Source organism: Oryzias melastigma, linkage group LG2, assembly GCF_002922805.2.
Source record: "Oryzias melastigma strain HK-1 linkage group LG2, ASM292280v2, whole genome shotgun sequence".
Lineage (NCBI taxonomy): Eukaryota > Metazoa > Chordata > Actinopteri > Beloniformes > Adrianichthyidae > Oryzias > Oryzias melastigma.
In genome coordinates this window covers 934,180-958,603 of record NC_050513.1, presented here as the reverse complement: position 1 = coordinate 958,603, position 24,424 = coordinate 934,180, and the positions used below count along the sequence as shown (strand labels likewise).

At 40.6% G+C, this 24,424-nt stretch overlaps 1 protein-coding gene across 3 annotated transcripts in view; it reads right to left on the bottom strand.

Annotated features, from left to right (window-relative positions):
- LOC112160147 (neural cell adhesion molecule 2) overlaps positions 1-24,424 on the bottom strand; it is a 615,672-nt gene that overhangs the window by 72,562 nt on the left and 518,686 nt on the right. For all 3 annotated transcript variants that reach the window (XM_024294538.2, XM_024294536.2, XM_024294537.2), the window contains exon 6: positions 1,090-1,207. In XM_024294538.2, the coding sequence (XP_024150306.1) occupies positions 1,090-1,207 (118 nt within the window). The remainder of the gene's footprint in view (positions 1-1,089; positions 1,208-24,424) is intronic.

Genomic DNA, 24,424 nt, shown 5'->3' with positions numbered 1-24,424 from the left:
GCCACATGGGATGGGTGCTACACAAGTCATTCGCCGCCACTTCGTTAATGCGCTCTTTGTGCGGCGACCTGCTGAGTAACTGCCACTGAATTCCACGGCTCGTGGAGAGGATGCATCAGGAAATATCAGCAGTTAAACAGAAGGAACGGGAATCTAACAATGAAAATGACAAACTTCTGACCGCTACTTGTTAAAATCACTCTAGTACTTGAAAGAATTGTGGGTGTTTGAGACCTCACACTCCGGCTGAAAGCTGTTTTCAAAGCTCACTTTGACTTTTCGGTGCTTTGTGTGGTTCATTTCTCGGAGGAAATGATTGATTTCTATTTCAACTCCGGACAAAGAAAAGGGAAAAACCAGGAGGGGGACGGCGTCACCACTGACTCTTTTTTTTACTTTCATTGCCAGTTCATTGATCTAATTCTAATTGATTCCAACACACGTGAAGGCGCTCCACAAACAAAACCCCACAGATGACTGAAGGGATTCTGTGAGCACAAACGGAAGAGATTCAGAATAAAACGCTACAACAGACCCAGATAAAGTGCAACCGGCGGACGGCGAGGTGCAAAGAGCTCGTTAGCATCAACTGGTGGGTGTGAGCTAATTAGCTAATGCTAATGTGGCAGGTGTCAAATACTCTTCAGGTGCACATTTCCACTCTATTTCTGTGAGTTTTGTGAAATTTTCTTCCAATTCTCTTAATTGGACTTCCTGTTATCCAACGCTTTCGCTAACATCTCTACAACTTGGAGAAACGCTGGGAGTAACTTTTACACAGACGGACAAAAAAAGACCAAACCAGACAATCCAGCACATGTGTCAAAGTCAAAGCCCGAGGACCGGATCTAGATCTTCTTGTGATATGTATCCTATCACCATCCAATCTTATCGAGATATGTATCGCCATGCAATGTTATTGTGATACATATCGCCATACAATCTTACTGAGATACGTATCACCATACAATCCTATTGTGATACACATAGCATACAATACAATCTAACACACACCTCTAATCTGGATTGAAATGACCAGATTGTCTCTGTCAGGTCATGTGTGATGCGTTTCAGGAGTGCTTCTACTACCTGTGCCACGTGACGGCCGGTTCAGGGGAGCCTGAAGTGATGCATGTGAAGGTTACCGACTCCTGGTAGTCGGCCGTGGCGTTAAAGGACTGCTGGAACACCGACAGCACCGGCGGCACTGCAATCACACACACAGGAGAAACAATAACACACGCTGACTCTGGAAATGCAATGAAACTAGACGCAGAATCTAATACAGACTCTGATCTGCAGGAAAAAAACTCTGTTTTTCATAAAGCCAGATGGAGGGCAACACTTTCACCAGGATGAACTGCTTCTGAGAGCAACCTGCTCATAAACCCCATGAGGACCTCAGAGCAACCCTCTGACCCTTCTTTAGTGGAAACACTCAGGAGATCAACAATAAAAACCTAATTATGCAATCTACCGATACTGAAGAGCTCGGCTGGGTCCACGAAAACAAGGACAAAATGATCAAAAATGCTTCCACATCAGAAAAAAGAGCAACGTCAGGGAAAAGCAGCCGACATTTGTGACATTTGAAGAGCTTTAACCATTTTACTGCTGGTGTCCCGGAGAATGAGGAGAGTAAATTCCATCACAGGAGTCGGAATCCAATTGAGATTTGAAAGACTCGGTAGTCTCCCTGAGGAAGGTTTGTCTCTATGATATACATGAACCTACAGAAAAACAGAATGGAAATAGAATGTGGAGTCATTAAAGATCATTTAGACCTCAGACTGTTAGGAAACAAAAACCAGGCTGTAAGCTGGACGGGTTTTTAGGTCTTGGATTCTCGGGTGTTGTCAAAGATAATTATTTCCAGTAATCGCGACAGCTTTGGTGTTGAAGAGTTAACTAAACTATACAGAACAATCTTTGTTTTTTTAATCCAATAGTCAGTTGTAGCAGTCAGGGAGCATCTGACATCATTTTCATGGCCAGATTAATACAGCTCTCTAAAAGCCTTTGACTTCATTAAGTTTCATACTCAAGAATTTCAACTTTTTGTGGGTTTACCTCTAATGGAATAAAACAGAATTTGAAATCTTTTAAAAAACGGACCCAAAAATAAATAAATAAATAAATAAAATGATTCCCCAAATTGAGCCCTGAGGTACTCCACACTCAATTGGTTTGTGGGAAGGTATTATTCTATATCTACTGCTTGCATGCTTCATGTGGGTTTCGTTAATTTAAGAATTGCTTACAGATTAAAGCTGTTTTAAACATGGCCAACTGTTTTTGTCTTGTTGCAGTTCCTCAAATGACCGCTAGAGGATGGTTTTAAAAGTGGAATTTACCCCTAAAATAAAGGCAAGTCCAGCCTGCTGCCATTGTTTGTGCTTCTACTTTACTTTATGGACAATTTTTTTTAAATTGATTTGTTGGTACTCAAGTTTGAGCATAACTGGGGTGTCATTTAGTACATTTTGATTGACATATGGGTGAACCTGTGCATGCACATCACAAAAATCAGAGTTTTTACTGCCTGTTCAGCATGTAGTTGGTATTTTTGGAATTCCAAATTTCAACATCAAAGCTAAAATTGGTGGTTGAGAGGAGGGATGTTCCGATCAGGTTTTTTTGGGCCCGATCCGATTCCGAGTCATTTGATTTTGTGTATCTGCCGATACCGAGTCCCAATCCGATACTTTTATAAGACATTTAAAACATGAATAAATTAAACAAACAGATTAGTGTTGTCCCTTATTTATATTTCATAACCTTCTTTTATCATTAAAAACATAAATATAAAACACTTCTGTGAAGTAGCTTTAATAAACAAGTAAAAATAGATAAAATATAAACTAGAAAAAAATACAATTTTCTTGTTATATAAGTGATAATTAGTCATGTGATAAAGTTTAGTGAGTTTAGCTTTAACATCTTTAGAGCTATTGAACATTTTTGACCAAATGTGATTCCTGTCCTCATTTAAAATTCTTAAAAATAAATGATGACTTTGTTTTAGCATAACATTTGATGAGTGTTCATGAATAGCTGATATCATTATTAGTTTTAATTTATTCGTTTTATTTAGTTATTTTTAAGATTATGTGCTTCCATTTTAAGTTCTTAAGACATCACATTTTCAGTTTTATTACCACAGTAGTTAATTTTCCTAACTGTTATTTCTCCGTCAGATAAATAAAACAGGCATATCAAAGGACAGCTGGGGTCCTAAGGAGTTAAATCACGGCGCTAGCATGTAGCAGTTAGCAGCTGCTGTTTAGCCATCTGTCTGCAGCATGAAGAGCTTCACATTAAAAAGGAACAAAATACTGTCTTTTTCTGTTGGAATACCTTTGGAGGTTGTTGTTTGTGTTATGACAAACCAATAGAGACACTTGCTGTCAGTTTAAAGTGTTTTTAAAGGAGGTATTGATCCCGGAAGTTAGCTTTCTAGCTAGCTTTGTTTACATTAGCATTCTTCTTGAGCTGCTGCTGTTTTCTGGTGATGACATTTTGTGACCTTTTTATGACATCCAGACTTCTAGTGGAGTATTTATCCAGAATGATAAGATGAAATATTAAGCTCTGATCATAATGAGAATTAATGAAATATACAATCCTGATCGGACAAAAGAGTCCGATTCCGATCGAGTCCCCAATCTTCTTTTGGTCCCTTTTCCTGAAATCTTCTCACCTTTTTTATAGGTCATGCTGTGCTTGTTACATCCGTCCCGAAAGACTAACTCGTGTTTAATGATAACGTCCTTTAAATAAGCGTGCAGGACTTATGAATAGCATAAAGGATGTAATTTGATGGCAATTAAATATGGCTCAAAGCTTCAAAAGTGAGTACAGATCAGTTACATCTGAATTACGAATGCATAAGCTTTGTCTCTACAACCTAAATATGCCTTCTTCTGGCTAGAGCAGTGCAGGTCTGGATGCGTTTATCAAAAGGATGCAGCAGCGTTGGCAGCAGCGTTCGGCGTGTCCCTGTCAGCAGCAAACGGAGGCCTGTCATTTTATTATTCCCAACGACAGCAGAGGCAGAGCAGGGACACCCCATCTTCATCCAGCCTTCAAGCTGACGAGGGAGTGACAGCTTCACGGCACAAACATGTTTATGAAGCAGCTCAGCCCGCTCCTCAAAGCCCGCTGCCTCCCGAGCTCCCACAAGGCGGGCTGTCCACTCCGAGGACGCCATGGAGGGCTCTGGAAGCTGTGGTGAGTTCGGCGCCTCAAAACGTCGCCATCGGAGTCTGATCTTAAACTGAGACAGCAACTGACCTACTTTTTAAGCTGTTCACATCCAACTGAAGCGGGTTTGAAGTCAGGAATATGCGCAGTGGAATAAATATTCCTGTTATTTGCTCGTCAAAACTCCGAGCCTGTCCAGTTTTTTTTTCTTTTTTTTTAACCAATGATGGTAAATTCTCCGTGAATACCAAGGGATGTTCTATTTTGGTAGCTAATGGCCGTGAACCAGTTCAAGTCCCATTGGGGAGCTTTGTAGCAGAGCAGCATCAGTGCAGCAGTTCCTCTGCTACATCATCACTTTATGTTCCAGAACAGAAGTCGAGGCGCATTGTCACGAACACACGTTTGGACAGGAAGTATCTTAGCAGTGAACCAGAACATCAGATAGCTGTAATGGGTCATTTAAGCTTTGTTCAGTTTGGAACTTAGCTAATATTTTAGCTAAATGCTAGCTGTCATGACTAATTTGGGCTAATTTCGTTTTTTTTTTTTTTCAGGCTAATTTGGCATTTAGCTAATATTTAAGATTCAGCGTTTTCAGCTATTAATTTCAGCATCTTCAGCTATCAGCACTAGAATCTTCTGCGGCCAAATTCAGCTTCCAGCATTCACACTAGCATTATAGCAGGTAATGATATATATCTAGTTTATAATTATGTTAAAAAATTACAGCTTTAAAGTTTTGAAAATGTAGTTTTAGAGTGTGTAATAAATGTTTATCCTGTTCAGCCTGTGACCTAAGGTGTGTTTTGGATTTGGGCCTCTGTGTGATTGAGTTTGACACTCCTGCATTATGGAGACCGTTAGCGTTTAAGTTAAATTCTTAGTGTCCAACGTTAAGCATCTGAGACACAACCCAAAGCAAAGCTGCTGGTCACAGTCTTCAGTCCCAACAGTTATCTGGAGAAACTTCCATCAGAGAAGTTTGAAGTGTTGTTAAAGAATCTTAAAAAAAGCATGTTTGCTCATAGTCAGACTTGAAACAATCCACCCACAGACTCATTTCTACTAAATGTGCTCATTTCTAGTTAGAATTAGCATTAAAAAGTTGTCCAACATTACTCAGTGATCCACCACGTTGCCCCCCCCCCCCTTCACTCTAGTATACAGAAAATGACCCACACCTTCCTTCCTTTGTTTCCAAGACCTTCCTTCCTTCCCAAACACTGCATCCGTACGTGCCGGATTTGTCAACTAGTCAATCAGCTCCACCTTCTTCATTTGCATAACAATATCTGATTACAGTTTGAGCAGAATCTGGAGAATATAAAGGCTTATTAATGCCAGCTGCCAGAGCCAGAGCCTGTGATCAGATGCATTATCTAAATAATGCATCTCAGTGCACAGCAAACCATTACCAGCTATTAGAGCAAATGAGATTCAAACCTGAAGGAAATGAAATGGCATCGCGGTAATTCCACTACAGCACACAAAAATAAGGAAACTTTTGTTAACAAGGAACAGTTTGCTGGTAATTAGACTCACAAATCCAAACAAATGATGGACGACGTTTCCCTGTTGGTTGAATTTAGTTCTGATTGGTTTAGAGTCTCCTCTGAATCTGTTCATCAGGATCTGGATCCATTCATGATGTGGATCAGCTGAACATCGGAGGTGCTCACACTGACTAGCGTCAGCGGGGAACCACTTCAAATCACCTCGTTGAGTTAAAGGAGACCTTCTCGTCCTCACAGGTGTTAATGCGACTGGCAGCTGCATTTGTTTTCCTCTCATCAAACGCTTCAGAAGGGAATAACAGAAACACTTCCTGGAAGTGGAGCTGCTTGATATTCTACGACAACAGCTCAACCTGTACGGCTGAAAAGGCTTTAACCCTTCAACAACAGAGCTGAGAAAACAAACTACTGTAACTCTTCAAACATTTACGCCAGAGTGAATCCGCTTTCCACCAATACGGGACACTTTACTGACTTAAAGTTTCGACACAATTAACTCCAAATCTAAATCTGAGATGGAGATAACTAGCTTTACAGGGATATGCAAAACTTTACAGTAGTAAAGGTCACTACCGTAAAGTTTACAGTAGTAAAGGTCACTACTGTAAAGTTTACAGTTGCAAAGTGAAGCAGTAAAATATCTAGAGTAGTAAAGTGATTTTGCAATTAACTTTATCTAATTTTGACACAAAAAATAAATTTGCATTAATATGCAACACTTTAAATATTACAGTTGTAAAGTTTTGTAGTAAAGTGTTAAAAGTAGTAAAGTTATTTCACAATTAACTGAATATAACTACTTCTGACGCATTACATGCTCCTTTACATTGAAATGCAACACTTCACACTATTTAAGTTACTGGTAGTACAGTTTACAATGGTAAAGTCTAGTAAAGTTTTTAGTAAAGTGTTTACAGTAGAAGAGTGAATACACAAGTAACCTAATCTAACTGAGGCAGAGAAAACTAGCTTTTGTGCTGATATGCAGCACTGTACAGTAGTAAAGCAAAGCAGTAAAGCTTAGCAAAATGTTTACAATACTGAAGCTAGTACACAATTAACCTACGCCAACTGATTTTGACTCAGAGAAAACTAGCTTTTGCGCTGATATGCAACACTTTACAGAAGTAAAGTTAACAATAGTAAAGTGTGCAATATTAAAGTGTAGTAGTGAAGTTTTTAATGAAATTGTTAACAGTATTAAAGTCATTTTACAATTAACTTAGTCTAATTCTGACGCAGAGAAACACACCTTTACACTGAAATGCAACACTTAACAGTATAAAAGTTACTGTAAAGTTTACAGTTGTAAAGTGTATTAGTAAAGTTTTTAGTAAAATTTTTAGAGTCATAAAGTGAATACGCAAGTAACTAAATTGTACTAATTCTGAGGCAGAGGAAACTAGTTTTTCCTCTGATATGCAACACTTTACAATCGTAAAGTTACTAATGTGAAGTTTACAGTAGTAGTTTACAGAAGTTATGTTAGTAGGAGTAAAGTTTACAGTAGAGTGACATGAATAAAGTTTTTAGGAACGTGTTTACAGTAGTAGATTGATTACTCAATTAACATATAATGACTGATTCTGACACCGAGGAAACTAACTTTTGTGCTGATATGCAACACTTTACAGTAGTAAAGTTTACAGTATCAAAGTGTAGAAGTAAAGTGTTTAATTAAATGTTTACAGTAGTAAAGTGATTACAAATTAACTTAAACATTTTACAGTAAAGTGTTGCACATCAGCACAAAAGCTTGTTTTCTCCACATATTTTGACATGTTTAGTTAATTAAATGAAGACTTCATGTTAGTAAAAGATTTTACATTTGTAAAGTTGTTGCATATATACGTAAAGCTGCATTTCTCTGCATTAGAATCAGTCGGTTTACCTAAATTGCAAAAAACATTTTACCACTGTAAAGTCTTCATTCAACACTTTTTAATGTAAACTCTGTCTCAGAACCATTTAGAGTAAGTTAATTTCGTAAACAAATATCAGTGAAAAGCTGTTGATTGATTTTTTTTAAACGTTATTACTGTAAAGTAATATTGGTGCAAACCTGCTTTGCTCATCCTCAGAATCCATTGGAATTATGGTAGTTGTGTAAACATTTTAAGAATTACGGAAATTCAAATGCTGCTAACACTCTGATGTTGAAGCTCTGATGTTGAAGCTCTGATGTGTCCTCCAGGTGAGATCACCAAACAGACACCAGAACCTGAACTTTCTCCTGGCTCCAACCCAGCCAGCAAGGCCAAGTGGACCTCATTTGGTGTAAAAGTGGGCAGAAAATGTGGACCCCGATTGGGTTTGTCCGGAGTTTCTGTGTGGTCCCACCTGTGTTCGCCCACATTAGCTTAAGCTCGCTATGCTAGCCAGCTGCCTGGTGGACAGTGGATTCCCTAACTCGCTACAGCGGAGTTTGCTAGATCGCTGTCATGGAGCTTGCTAGAATGGTACAGTGGAGCTCTCCAGCATGGTACAGTGGAGCTTGCTAGCATGCTGCAGCGGAGCACACTAGCATGCTATAGTGGAGTTTGCTACAATGCTACAGTGGAGCTCACTAGCATGGTACATTAGAGCTTGCTAGCATGCTACAGAAGAGCTCACCAGCATGCTACAGCAAAGCTCGCTAGCATGCTACAGAAGAGCTCACTAGCATGCTACAGTGGAGCACACTAGCATGCTACAGCAAAGCTCGCTAGCATGCTACAGAAGAGCTCACTAGCATGCTACAGAAGAGCACACTAGCATGCTACAGCAAAGCTCACCAGCATGCGACAGCAGAGCTCGGTAGCACGCTACGCTGTCCACTGGGCAGCTGGCTAGCGTAGTGAGCTAACGCACTGACTCCCAACTTAAGTCAATATAGGCAAACACAGCTGGGACCACCACAGAAACTCCGGACAAACCCAATCGGGGTCCACATTTTCTGCCCACTTTTACANNNCATGCTACAGCAAAGCTCGCTAGCATGCTACAGAAGAGCTCACTAGCATGCTACAGTGGAGCACACTAGCATGCTACAGCAAAGCTCACTAGCATGCTACAGAAGAGCTCACTAGCATGCTACAGCAAAGCTCGCTGGGATGATGTGGAGACGTTTAGTAAAGCTCGTGACACAAATACATTTGATATATTTGGTGAAATGAAAGGAAGAGGTAGATCAGAAACCAGTGTTTTCATCCTGTAGGTACATAATTATTCTGCAATAATCAAATGCTAACAACCACCGTGGAAAGTCCATCCTAACTCCACCTTGTTTGTTCCTAGCTGATCCTGGTCACCTGAGCTGATCAGCACTGAGCGGGTGGTTGGTAAACCAGGCAGGGTGCTAGATCTCAAAAAAATCAATTATTAAAGGGTTAATAATTGGCCTTTGCAACACTAAAACATTTCAATTCTCCGACACTTGTGCTTCTATGATGTTTTGGAGTCCAGCAGGCCCGGCCTCCGTCTGCAGAGCAAACCAACGCGAGCTCTCCATGTTTGGCCTGGTAATGAGACGGCATCAAGCTGAGAGGCTTCAAAACAGCAAATCAGCAGCAGGCGTTGGGAATAAAAAAAAGGATCTGGTGAGCTCCATGCATTAGTCATATCCTTCAGAGTGGAGATAATGTCAGCTTCAGAGGCATTGCAGCAAACTTGATTCTGTTTGCAGTAAACACATTGAAGGTGTAATAGCTTGGACTGACTTTAAAGCATCCCTGAGGAGCTAAAGAACTTGTTTTCTGTTACTCGCTAATGGGCTTCAATGAAGCGGAGATCAGCCGTGAGAAACAGTCTTGGTAAATGTCATAACCGTATTATGTCCACTGGAAACTCGGCGAGTAAATATTTGGAGGCCAGACCTTTGCTGGGGCGCTTATTAAGGATTTGTTTTGCCTTTTGGATTGAGCTGGGATCCGTTGTTTACGGCAGTGTAACTGAGAAGAGTATTTATGCCGCTGTCTCCAACGCCCAACAGCTGTGATGGATGTCGTGGAAGAATTATTGGAGAAATCTTGAGAGACACGTCCTGTGATTTGGACTGACGGCTAAAGGGAGGAAAATTGCAGTTCTGAGGTGTGAGTGACTGAACCGGCAATTAAGTGCAAATTGAGCAAGGATATTGGCTAAATTAAGAAGCAGTTTCTTTTCTGCATAATGCCGAGGATTCAGAATAAAAACTACCATAGAGTTATAATGGGTGACTATTTAATAACTTACAGACAGTGAGTTAAAAACACATTTTGAATTTGGGCGGTTCCTTTAAACCAGGGGTGTCAAACTCAGTCACACAAGGGTCCAAAATCCAAAACAGACCTTAGGTCGCGGGTCGAACAGGATAAACATTTATTGAACACTCGAAAACCATATTTTTAAAACTTTGAAACTGTAACTTTAAACATAATTATGAACTAAATATATAGCATTACATGTGAAAATGCTAGTGTGAATGCTGTAAACTGAATATGTCCGCTGAAGATGCAAAAGTTAATAGCTAAAAACGCTGAAGCTAAAAGCCAGCTAAAATATTAGCTAAATGTCAAATTAGCTTAAAAAAAAAAAAATCCTTGGTCAGCCAAAACAGCTAGCATGTTACTTAGAAAATACCTAAACTTCAAAATAACCCAAAAAACTGAAAATAGCCTAAATGAGTCAAAATAGCTAGCATTTTGCTGAAATATTAGCTAAAATCCAAAACAGCCTAAAAAAATAGAAAAATTCTAAATTAGTCAAAATAGCTAGCATGTAGCGAAAATATTACCTAAAGTGTAAACAAGCCTTAAAAGCTGAAAAAAGCCTAAATTAACCAAAACAGCTAGCATGTAGCTGAAATATTAGCTAAACTCCAAAATTGCCTAAAAAAATCTTAGTAAATGCTAAAATAATCCAAGAAGCTAGCAGAATGTCCATTTTGTAAACTTTTAGTAACTTTTTAACGTAATAATGAATAATAAACAGGATGGAATATTATTCCAGAATAAATCGACTTAAACCTTAAATAAATTTAATGTTTTACTCTCCATAAAATCTATATTTTGTCAAAATTTAACAAGTTAGAAATAAGTACAAGATAACATCGGGTCTTAATTAGACTATTTTGAAGTTTAGCTATTTTTTCAGTACCATTCTAGCTGTTTTGGTTAACCTATTTTTTTCAGGCTAATTTGGCATTTAGCTAATATCAGCTGGCTATCAGCTTCAGCCTTTTTCAGTTATTAGCGTCAGCAATTTCAGCTATCAATATACAGCGTTTTCAGCTATCAACTTCAACGTATTCAGCTATCAATTTCAGCATCTTCAGCTATCAGCACTGGCATCTTCATCAAACAAATTCAGCTTACATCATTCACACTAGCATTATTGAATTAAGGTAATACTATATATCTAGTTCATGATTACGTTAAAAAGTTACGTTTTAAAAATGTAGTTTTAGAGTGTTTAATAATTTTTTTTTTCTTGTTTGCCCCACAACCTAAAGTGTGTTGGATTTTACCCCCTTGTGTGATTGAGTTTGACACCTCAGCTGTATACCAAAGGTGTCCTAGAAATTGTCTAAAAACAGTTTAGTCATATTTAAAAGACCACTGGGGACACTTTGAAAACAGATCAAACGATACTCAAAGAGGGACTTTAGTACATAACTAAGTTTAATACATGCAGTTCATGGTACAATGAATCCTTTACCAGTCATGACTGTCAAACAGATTTGAGATAATGCTGATATTTGATTAAAAGGAAGGTTTGTACAGTGTGGTGACAAAACTTTAAGCTTGTTTTTTCTCTAAATTCAAGACAAATGGGGTAAATTTCTAAAATCTGTTGTTTTGATTCATTGTTGCTCAAATTTGATTGTTTGGTGGTGGATTTTATCCACTAAAATGGATCGTAAACAAACTAAAAAGTCCATAAGTGACTCCAAAGATTTTGGCTTCAAACAAATGTCAAACTCAAGGAATAAACTCCAGCCAGTTTTTTCCATATATGTAAGTTGGAAACTTGACCTTTTTTATACGAGTCTCGTAAAATAAGATAAAATAGTAAGAAAATGATTAAAAAGAGAAAAAAACAAATGTGTGTCCTCAGATATTTCTGGTAAACTGATTAGTTTTCTGTATGTCAAACATCGGTATGTGACGTGATTATCAGGATTCTGTGATCTGGTGTTGTCATGTTCTGTTTCCTGTCAGTCTCACAAAGTTCAGGTTCAATCATCATCAGCTGTCTTCATTAACCTCAGTGTATTTAAGGGTCTGGTTTTCAGTTCTCATTGTCAGGTCAGACTGTCAGGGGTGGTGGTAAAGGACCCAAATGCAGGAGACCAGATTTGTGGCAGAAACTTAAACATTTACTACAAAACTCAGACATAACAAAACCAGGAGAACAAACCAGTGACAGAGTAGATGACCTGACGATGAGAAACTGAAAACCAGACCCTTAAATACACTGAGGTTAATTATCTAATGAAGACAGCTGTGGATGATGAACCTGAACATGGTGAGACTGACAGGGAAAACAGAAGATGAGAAAACCAGATCACAGAATCCTGACAGTGATCTCTGTCACGTTCCAGTCCAGGCTCTGGCGAGCATCTTCTCCGGCACATTCCGCACCATTTCAAGCTTTTCTTTCAAGCGATCTGGAGAGCCAAGTTGGTGTCGGAGAGTTTTGAGTGGATCTGCTCTGCATACGCCTCCGGGGAGTATCTGAAATCCGTCTCGTTTTATTAGATAACACTGAGGGATGAAAAGCCGTCGGGAGGGGGAGGCGTGCGCGGAAGCGTCACCGCGTGGAACTGGAACTACTGTGCGACGGCTGCAGAGAGCACGATTAAATTTGCCAATTACCTAGATATGTCAGCTTTCCACCATGTCAAATCGCTTCTCCTCTCCCCGCAGAGCGCTAACATGCGGCAGATGAAAGGCTCTCACCACCAACTTTTGAGGGCTGAACTCCGGAGCATTCTCTCAGACATCAATCTGTTTGGCCCTCGGGTTGATTAGCCAATCGGTGGGTGGCTCCATCACCTGATCGTTCTCGTCCAGCCTCTGCTTTGATGCTTCCCTGAAGACACTGGAAGCTCGCGGCTCCAGAGGGTCAGTCAAGCTGCCGCCTGCTTACCAAAACACGGTTTTATGAAGTGCCTCATGAATATTGATGACTTCACGGTGGGAAAAGTATACAGTAAGCCATTTCAGCCGCGCTCCCAGACAAAATGAAGTTCTGCATGACTGGCTCGAGCATAAATAGGCACAAGTGACGCTCCCTGCTCCGTATCAAAGGAACAGCATGAGTCGGCAACGCTACGAGCTGAATGGAACTGTCCAACACACAACTCAGATTTGGAGATGAAGGGAATCTGCAGCCCTCGCTGAAAGTGAAGACCTCACAGCGTTCTGACAGACAATCTCGTCCGACTGGAGCTGGCTCTGCACAAACCAGACAATCGGAGGTTTCATGCAGCAACTTTGGACAACCTTCATGCAAACACACAACATAGCAGAATAGTGTGGCCTGCAGGTGCAACCTGCCCTTCCCCCATTACCCTCTGGTTACCCACCCCCACTGCATGTGACAAATTCATGCAAAAAAAAAAACACTTTATAAAAAAGCGTCTCCTCAGTTGTTTTATCCCCATAGCAACCATTTTATTTTGTGCTCGTCTGGGGGTCACGAACAGATCGATGTCATTTTCAGAAGAATCGACAAAAGTAAATATTTGAATTTCCTTAGCAACAAAGGTTTTTTGCTAGCCACGCCCACATTGCTAATATATTCATATTGTATGTCGTATCATTTTGTTCAGGTTGATCCAACGACTCATGTATTGAATTTTTTCAGAGTTCTGGTAAAAAATGTGTGAGTAACTGGTGAACAGCAGTTTTTCGAGCTCGCCACGATAACGCCATTGAAAATCTACAACTTCTAATTGCAACATTTTAATCTTCCTAATGATGCTCGAGGAGAAAGGAGGCAGAAGATACTAATCTATTATTATTAAGGTGATTTTATTTTATTTTTTTTCCATTTAAGACCTCTTGCTGAGGTCAAAGGTCAAGAACATTTCAGCTGTAGTTGTGGACTTAACCTGGTGGTACGTGTGAAATTTCATAACGGTGGCTACATTTCACAATTTGCCATGACATTGCCACCAAGCTGTAGCTCCTGTGGCCATCCTGTAAAAGTTTAAAACTTTCTTTGAATATTCCTGACAACCAATTTTTTTGGTTTTATGTTTTTTAGCCCATTGAGATACTCCTATTTTTTTGGTTCACTATACACAAAACCCATCTCGCTTCTACTGAGTGGTTGTTCTCACGGCACATGCGTGGTGTCGACCGCTAGCGTGTCATTGCATCACTGTCGTGTGACGACTAGCAAAGCAACAACAATGGAGGTCCTCCAGCAGCTCGTCTTTCTTGCTTTACATTTTGTACATCGTGTAGAACAGGAATTTAATGTTGTTTAAAGGAAGATTGCGGATGGCTAAGAATACCGCCGTAAAGAAGAAAACAGAAGCGCTAGCTTAGCGCTATATTGGTGCTTTCAAATATCGTCACTTTCTGCCAATCAACAGGTGGAAACAGAGACCCCACCCAAACTGTCCTGTTCTATTTCCATGGTTCTACAGTGGATGAAGGCCCTAAAGAGGTACGGACCGGTACTGTTCAATGCACAAATGTCAGAGTCAAGGCCCAGGCATTTAGCTAACATTTTAACTGGCTATCAGCCTCAGTGTTTTTAACTATCAATTTCAGCATCTTCAGTGGCCAAATTCAGCTTCCAGTATTCACACTAACATTATCACAGGTAATGTCATATATCTAGTTCATAAATACGTCAAAAGTTATGCTTTTAAAGATTTAAAATGTAATTACTGTAGTTTTAGAGTGTTCAATAAATGTTTATCCTGCCTGTGACCTGAGGTGTGTTTTGGATTTTGGCCCCTTGTGTGACTGAGTTTGACTCGCCTGGTTTAATGGATCTATTTCACTATGGAAACACTCAAAAACTGGATCAAACTGGACTGCTCAGCGGAGACGAGGCTTTAATGTCAAGTATGACATTTTTCATCTTAGGGTTAAAAACTAAAGACAAAATCAGGTTTTCTAGTCAAAGGTGGATATTCTTCAATCAAAATGATCCTTGTGGACTTTGTTTCTGTGAGCTAACTCTAGCTTCATCATCTGGACCAAAACAAGCAGAAAGAGATCAACTTTAAAATGTTGTTTTGAATCACTTCCATGGACTTCTACCATTTTTCTCCACAGGTTAGTCCTCATTTACCAGCTGCAGGAGTGGAAGAGGCCGGCTTTGTTGCCATGACAACGGGTCACATCGCGTATCAAATAATCCGCTTCCTAAGGAAAATGATGTAAACAAACAAAAAAATCGAGATTAAAAAACTAATAACTGATGTCATGAAGTTCTTCCTGGTGTCCAGTATCAGTTCGTCCAATCATTCCTGATAAAGGACACTGCACATCTCTCATCTATGGGTCATAAAAACTACAAAATAAAAGCGTCAGCCGCCTTAAAACCTAACATTTGGCAATTCTGACATGAACTGGATCGTCTCCAGAAAACGGTTTGAGCTGGAGCGTTTAGGCCGCTGCAGGTGAATAATGTAGAATATTCAGAAGCTCTAACTACATTTGCAGAAGCAAAAATCAATCGCTGATCTAGTTTGCCCTCAAACCGAAGTTTGAGAGGCGTGTTTAACACCTGCAGACCAGAAGATCCACCAAAGCTTCATCGCTCAGCCTCTTATTTTCCGTCCTCCAGGGTCTAACAACAACAAAAAAAGGTAATTGTGTTCGTTCCGGCGTCGGTTTGTTTATCTTGCTGCTGCTGATTGATAAACATGTAGCTGGTGGCGCCCGCCGACACACCCGCGCCTCCTGGCAATCTGCTCCATCTCCGCCTGCTTGTGTTTGAGGTTTGATAGCGCTCGTCCTCTGCTCGCGTCAGAAGTTTGGTGTTTGCGCCGGTGGCGGCGAGGTGGCGAGGGGAACGACCTCGGTGACCTGCTGTGTTCATGAAAGTCAGTGAAACGTGGCTGCAGGGCTGGAGCCGCTCTGCTGCTGGAAATGTGAGCTTTCATGGTGGAACCTCAGGAACAGACGGGAGGTTCAGGGGATTACTGCGGCGCACGCGTCTGCAGGCAGAGGTGCTCGGCTTACGTGGCAGCAGGTGACATTTACCTGAACATCCTCCCCATCTGTGGAACCTTCAGCTCACTTCTGCTGAATGCCACGCGCAGATGAAGTCTCTCATCTGCACAACACTGTAGCAAAGGGCTTGGCTTGGACTAAAAGAAGGAACTTTTCTTTCATCTACAACCTTTACATTTCCTTAAGTGTTTGATGATTGGAAATGTTGTTTGTTTTAGTCCATAAAAAGAGAGTTTTACACTTTCTAGAGCAGAAAAATGTGGTTTATTGTATTGATTTCTTAGCATAATCAAAACCTGAAGAAAAATTAAAGCCAGAGATCAAGTTGAGGGAATTTCCTACAAAATGAAAGCTGGTTTGGTTTAGAAAAATGTCAGATTTAAATAGTTTTTTTTTTTTAAATGAAAATGGGATTTTGCTCATTTTGACTGATTAATAGATTTTTACATTTGTTGTGATTATTTTGTATTATTATTATTTTATTTTATTTTTTAATTTTTACTTTCCTTTCTAACAGATGATCAAATAGATCAGAGCTGAACATGAACATGCAGTGTGTGCATTTATTATATAAACCCCTGTTGTTTATTATGATTTTTTGTGATTATATTTTAATTGTTTAGTATTTTTTTTAAATGTTTGCTGCAATTTTTTGATATTTTTGTCCTCAACAACACATGTTCAAGAGACCATTTCCAATGAAAGTCTTTGTGAACACACAGATATGCGGGTTTTGGGCTTCTACGTTAACAAGTCTTGTGTTCACACGTCAGTATGAACATTTGGAACCAAATGGACTCTTACCAGTCAAGGACCTGGATTTAGTAGTCAGATATGAGTGGTGTACTCTTCAGTTCACATAGGTACCAACTATCGGGGAGAGATATTAGGAGATATTAATAATTGCACTTTTTGTCTGGCTTGAATGAGGCTTTTATTTATTGGAATAGAGCTGTGAAAGAAAAATTCTAGAGCAAGATTTGCTACATTTGCACCACTTCCACACTAATTCTCTTCCAACTGTATGTGACTTTTTTGAAGTTTAGCTAATATTTCAGCTACATGCTAGCTTTTTGCCTAACCTAAGTTTTTTTGTTTGTTTTTTAAGCGAATTTGGCATTTAGCTAATATTCCAGCTGGCTATCAACTTCAGCGTTTTTAACTATCAATTTCAGCATCTTCAGCTATCAGCACTAGCATCTTCAGCGGCCAAATTCAGCATTTTTTTCATGATTTTGGACGTCGCCATGTTGGAGCCAGATGTTGTCGTTTGGTGTTTCTATGGCGACCACTCTCACCAATGAGGAGTGAGCTTGTTGAAGGGCCACACTTCTACCACTTGAAATACACAAAATCTGTCAAATGTTTTGAACGTTGGATGTGAGGCTCCACCTACTTCTATGAAGCATCTGATTGGTCAGTTTTATCAAGATTATTAAGATGTTAAAAAAAAGTTATCAGAGCAAGAATGGTTATTCTGACTGAGTGATAGCAGTTTACTTCTCTATAGAAATCTATGGGATTTTACTAAGCACTTCCTGTTTGGAACCCCACAGGGGAGGGGTCACTCTGTCCAGTTCTCATGTACACTCAACGACCCTAATTGAGCCAAAGTGGTAGAATCTTCGACTAAACGGCGTCCTCTACAGACTCGTCAGAGCAATGGTCTGTAAAAACTGCTCTTTTGGGAACTAGGCTCCAAAAATGGAAGTCTGTCGGCCGTTTGGACTTCCTAAAGCGTCTCCCTGTGGGGGCGCCGCCTCCAGACAGGGAGCTCCTCACATAAAGGCGCCACATGGCGAGGGTTGCGCTGCGGCAATAATAGGCTGTGCCTCATTGAGCAGGCTTATTGGATCTTCCACAGAGGTGAGGTAAGTGGTGTGCTAAATTGAATGCAATTCATACTTTTTGGGTGGAAGCCCGTTCCTCTGCTGCATTACATGAGAGGGAATTACACAGCTGAAATCCGGCTTCAATCAGCGCCGACGTCTCAGGTGACGCTGTGCAAATCAGGACAAATAACGGAAACTTAAAAAAAAAAGCCATTCTTCAGATTTGGAGCAAAGTTCCTGTTTTAGCTGAACGTTTCAATCTCTCTGGGAAACAAATGGAAGCAGAGCGAGCAGACAGCCCCGAATCATTAGTATATTGGAGTCGGTAAAGCTGGAGCTGTCAACGCTGACAAATCTGTTGTGATTCTACAAGCGGAGGTTTGTAGCTTTGACATGAATTTCAAGCTCGGTTTGTGCGCATCAGAGTCAGAATCACCGCGCTGACTGCAAATGATCCCAACGCCGCAAACAAGCTTTGAAATGTGTCAACCTTATGTTACGGGCTCAACAAGCCTTTAAGGAGCCGCAGCAAACCGACAGCTCGCAAACGTGCAGCTATTGTGCCGCTGTAGAGTCGGGGAGCGCCGCCGCAGCAGAAGAAAGGCTCTTTTGAAGCGCCAGCATTCACGCTAAAGGTCAAGGAGCTGCTTTTAATTAACAGACTCATTGCATTTTTAACCTGGGGATGTGCACTTGCATGTCAGCTGCAGTGCAAACAGAAAAAACACAACAACTTGTGTATGCAGAGGAAGTTCAATCCCTCATGCATGCTAATCTGTTGACACTGTGTGCAGATGAGTGCGTGGAATCAGAATGAGGATTTTGGTGGGAGAAGTCTGCAGACAGCTGGGAGGCTTCATTGATTTTTTTTATTTGGCAGTAAAAAATATCAGCTGTTTTCAGTGGAGAATTTCAATAAAATTGTTATTTATTGGCTACTATTTTCATTTAGAGCTGATAACTTGTTTTGAAAATGACTGATATGTTATTCAGTATCAGAATTCCTGACAGAAAAAATATATATATAGATATAAAAAACGACCACAATATATATATATATATATATATATATATATATATATGTATTATGAGTTTTTTTTCTCATAAATGCATTACGTTAAACTTAAAAATTTATGGATTTTAACCTTGTAAATTTGCGACTATTAATCCTGTTAATTTAGGACTTTTATTCTTGTAAAGTTATGACATCCATTCTCGTAAATTAACAACTTTGAATCCTGTTAATTTACTATTTATAATCTCGTAAATTTACTCATTTTAATATATTACATTTACCACTTTAATCCCCATCCATCTTCTTATCCGCTTCGTCCCTTTCGGGGTCACGGGGGTGCCGGAGCCTATCCCGGCTACTGAAGGGCGAAGGCGGGGTACACCCTGGACAGGTCTCCAGTCTGTCTCAGGGCCTCAATCACACACATTCACTCTCACATTCACACCTAGGGGCAATTTAGAGTCACCAATTAACCTATGAAGCATGTTTTTGGACGGTGGGAGGAAGCCGGAGTCCCCGGTGAAAACCCACGCATGCACGGGGAGAACATGCAAACTCCACACAGAAAGGTCCCAGCCGGGAGTCGAACCGGGGCCTTCTCGCTGTGAGGCAAGAGCACCGTGCAGCCCCTTTTAATCCCCTAAATTTATAACTTTCAATCTTATAAATGTACTACTTTTAATTCCTTAAATTTACAAATTCTAATCTCATAAATCTAAGATTTTTAAACAATTAAATTTACGATTTTAAATCTAATATATTTACGACTTTTAATCACTTAATTTTATGACTTCTAATCTCATATATTTACAACTTTAAAGGGTCCTACCATGAAAATTCTACTTTTTGAGGTTTTAAATGCATTTTACTGTTCATTCCTCACTATAAAGAACCCCAAAGTGGTACATTGACCCGTTCATGCATTTAAGAGTAATCCTCTAAATACCTGCACTGTCTGCAGCAGCCCCTCCATACCCATGAAAACGAGCGGGTGGAAACGTGCTGATGTAAGATCGATCCCAACAGCTCCTCCAGGAGGAGTCTGTGCTGTAGGCTCCGCCCCCAGACTACAAAAAAAACACACCCATCTTCTCTGTGGAGCTGTGGCAGGAGAGAATACCTTCTTGTACTAGAAACCGCTCTCTGATCTCTGATCCATCTTTTGAGGTGGTCTCGGTTCGTTTCCNACCCTTCTAGCGCTGTAAAATAAGATGTGCCAAGAATATTTTTTTTTTCCAAAAAAAGTAGGAAACACATTGAAAGAAGACAGAAATAAATAGAGAGAAACATTTTGATAGGTTTAAGTAGTATTTAAGTTAAAGTTTTACTCTAGTCAAAGGTTGTTTTGATCAATTCATTATGCTGGAATGTCACACCTTTCTGGCCATCCCCTCCTAGGCAGATAGCTTTGCCAGGATGAATTTGCACAACATTACACTCACTGATTACATTGTGTACACTTAATGTAAGATTTTAAATGTTAAAATGTTTAAAATGTGTAGTTCAAACATTTAAAATATCTATTTTTAATCAAAACGAAAAAAAGGTTATATTTTAAAGTTGTGTTTACTTGTTGAAATCTAGTACATGTTTTACACTCAAACTGGTTTTGCAGCCTTGGACTCCACCCCCAGACTCCACCCACACATTTCCATTGTAATGAACATTAGAGGCATAAAAAGAGCTGTTTTTGCCCTGCTTTCTCATTGTTCCTTGGACGACTGACCCTGCTGGACCTCACTGCCTTTGGACCTTTGAAGATCCCCCTGCTTTGAGAAGCTGACTGCAGATCCACCTTTTTTTTTTTTGGAGAACAGACTGCTTTTTCTAAAGCACCCTGCCTGCAAGAGTTTTCCTACTGCTGCTGAAGACCTTGTCCTCTGCTGCCTTTTTGATCAAGATGGCCCAAAACAGGTAAGTGGCTGTGAGGCCGATTTAGAAAGACACTTTTAGTCATTTCTTTTTTTCAAAAACAGTTTCTTCTTGTAGATTTTCAAAACTTGTTATGTTTTGGTTTTTTTTGTTGTTGTTTTTTTTTTCATTTCTGTCCTCCTGCCACATCTGAATGTTCTCCCCAGTGCTGATGAAGTGTGGCTCCTTTTTTTTTAAATGATTTAGTCCTTTTTACTCTGTATTTGAAAGGTGTAGATCTTTTTATGATGTTTTTGAACATTTTAGTCTTTTTTGTTGTTTTTACACAGTTTTTAAATGTGTTTTACCACGTTAATACTTCCACCACAGCCACCACCAGTGTGTGAATGTGTGTGTGAATGGGTGAATGGGTGACTGTGAAGCGCTTTGGGCCCTCGGAGGAGGGTAGAAAGCGCTATACAAGTATACGCCATTTACCATTTACTTCTTTTTAAAACATGTTTTTTTTTTTTCATTTCTGTCCTTTAGAAAGCCAGACCGTCGCATCATCCACTGTCTGCTCTGTTATAAGCCCACTGGTACCCTCAGCACGCACCTCAGACGGGTCTGCATGAAGGACAACACCCCAGAAGAGCGTGCAGCAGAGGTCCAAAGAGCCAAGGAGTCATGCAAGCTTTGGCTATGTGAGGGCAGAACCTGGGACTACAACGACATCTGCTGCTGGTGTCCACAAGCAGCGATGAAGCCACTCATCATGCAGCTGAAGAGAAGAGGCTTCCTGCTGCAAAACCTCCCTCAGCGGTTTGAAGAGGCTGACGCTGAGGCAACAGGACTCCAGGCAGAGTCTTCTGATGCTGGGCAGTCTGCCACAACTTCTTCTGCATCTTACTTTCCAGCATCTTCTGTGTCTGATCCAGAGGAGAACCTCTCCAGTGACGAACCAGAGATGGATCCTACATGGCAACGGTTAGTACATTTAACATCAAAGCAAGAACAACACAAGAAATGCACACTAGAAAAAATGTTTTTCTCTGTGTGTCTGGTTAAACTAATATGTAATTTGTTTTTCAGGCCAACCCCTCAATTTTCCACCACCCTGAGGGCACGCATGCAGAAGGAAAACTTGTATGCCAAATTCCCATCAGAGAATCCCCTGCTCCTGGAGTTCAAACACCACCTGGTCAACGTGATGCAGATCCCAAACTGCCAGCAAGAGGTAACTTTTCCCTTTTTCCATTGCAGACTGCGGGCAGCTCTGAGTTCTTGCACTTAATCCCACCCCCCCTCTTGTAGCTGCACCCTTGTAGGCTCTGCCTCTCCACCATTCAACATTCCTACTGATGGAGATTCAAATCATTGTGCCCTTTAAAAAAAAATAAAAAAATAAACGTTTTCTGTTAAATTTTGCTGCATTGTTGAATTTGCCTTTTGGAAGTTTCATTTGCATTGACATCTTCCATTGAAGTCCCCCCCCCACACACACACACAAGTTAAGTCATCGTACAAAATTATTTTGTATTTGCAAATTGGTTTCAATACTTGGAGTTTTTTTTAAATTTAAATTAAATTTAAATGACAACATGTTTAAAATGTGGTATTTAACATTTGAAATAAAGCACTGCAAGCTAACAGAAAGCATTTATGTTGAAAGCGGAATTCACTCATTGAACATTTTTTTGTTGTCCTGTTTTGCATTTTTTCATGTTTTTATCACTATTAAACCATCATCCTCCCTCGTGTGTCCGCAGGTGGACAATGTGGCTCGAGTGCTCCGCTACATCCAGCCAAGTGGGGATGAAATTAACCTTAATTTCATTGAAAACACCACGGTGCTAGGGGACTACTTCGACCAATTGAGGAGGGTCGGACAGTCGGCTGCAACACGCATCAATTATATCAAGAGCCTGTTGCAGTTCCTGAAGTTTCTCAAGATTTCACGTGGAGGCAGCGACACTGTCTTTAGTCTTAAATGTGGCCACTACATGGACTTCCTGACTGTGCTGAGGAAGCCCATTTCGAAGAGCCACAGCAAGGAACTGTGTAGCAAAAGGTGAGCTTTTCTACCTGAAGAAAAACCCCTTTCCTCTCCTCTTTCATGTCAGTAAATGCCACTCTCATTTGATATTTTCAGACATGGCTATTTTGTCGGAGAGAAGACGCCAGTCCACACTCTCCGTTTGGTCCTTAGAAAGGCGAAAAAGGACATTCTGGATATGCTTGGGCGTCTTTTGAATTCTCAAGACCTGACAGAGGAGGAAAAAACACGGTACAGATATTACTGTGAGGCGCTCCTCTTGTTGGGTCACTTCCAGCGACCTGAGGCCGTGGAGGGACTGACGGTGAGTGATTTAGAATTGACTTAGCATTAGAGAGAAGGCACTTCACTCAGTTGGCAAGTGTACTCATTTTTGCTGTTTTTTTTAAATTTTTTTACCTCAGGTAAAGGAATGGCTTCAACGGATGCACATGAATGGGCGCACTGTCGTTGCTGTGAAATCCCACAAGACAGCAAACAGCCAGGTAGCTCCCTTCGCGCTGACAGACGAGGAGGACGCTGTAAGTCACAGACTATAAATGTGGTACTTTCTGCGTGTCCGTTTCCCCCGGTGCCCTTTCATTAATTTCTTCAAATTCTTATCGCCTGCAGATCATCCACCAGTATTACNTTTCCATCGGCGTTCTTCAAAGTTTGAAATATTTTGAAGGAAAGCACGCCCCCTAGTGGCCTGAGACAGAATTGCACATGAGAGGACCCCTAGTGGTCGTTAGAGTAACTAACAAGGTGAACTGGCGACCCCTGGTGGCAGCGGAGAGACATGAACATTTTAGGGGTGTTTTTGGCACCCCCAAGTGGCCATGGGTAATAGAGGGTGTCTGAAACTTACAAAAATTTGGGGGGGAAAAAGGGTCCCTTTCGCTTCTCGAGGGCTCTACCTTTTTTCGCTTGTCAGGGACTAGTCCTGTTTACGGAAACTTTTTTTAAAATGACCCCACTGTTATGTACTCACACAAACACCTCTGGCGTATGTCCTAGGAGAGCACAAAGGTTAAATATTTCAAATGACTTGTGCTGAAACTACACATTTGCAAGTGATACTATTCAAAGCAATCTCTAGCGATCTGTCTTTGTGATGTCACAGTGTCTTTGACCCTTCTACTTTAAAGTTTAAAATGCCCCAATGTCACAAGCCAGCAGATCCGTGGTGCAGCAGAGACAGAGGGGAACGCCAGGCTGACCGATGAGCAGAAAACTGGCCTTGCTCATTACCTGGCGCACACAGACAAGGTGGCTCAGGTCCACTATAGGATGAGGGATCCGGCCAGTATAGTGGACACAGCCAACCTCATGCAGGTGTTGACTGAGAGGTAAGTGATTTGACATGAATGAGCTCAACAACTCATGCTATAGATTTGCTGTTACTCAATGACACGTGCCTTTTCAGGTCCTTCAGGTCCTCCTGTCAGCCCAGACTGAATGAAGGGTTCCCGTCTTTTGTCTGAACCCTCACATGGAACCGTACCTACCTGATGAATGGCCCGCAGTTCTTCCAGCCGCCTTCATTTTCAAGTCATGCCTTTTTTCTGTTTTCTGTTGAATGACATATGTTTGTTGTTACTATTTCAGAGTCTAAAGGATTGGGTTTTCCTTATTGTTCAAAGAGCCTGTGAGTCATCTGGATCTCCCCCAGAAATGAGCCTCATTTCTGGGGGGAGATCCAGCTGAAAAAGCCCCCCCCCCCCTTCCATCCTCCATCCATCCACACACAAACAATGGATTTGAGGTTGAAAATAATTTAATAAAAGTGAAATTCCACCTGACTG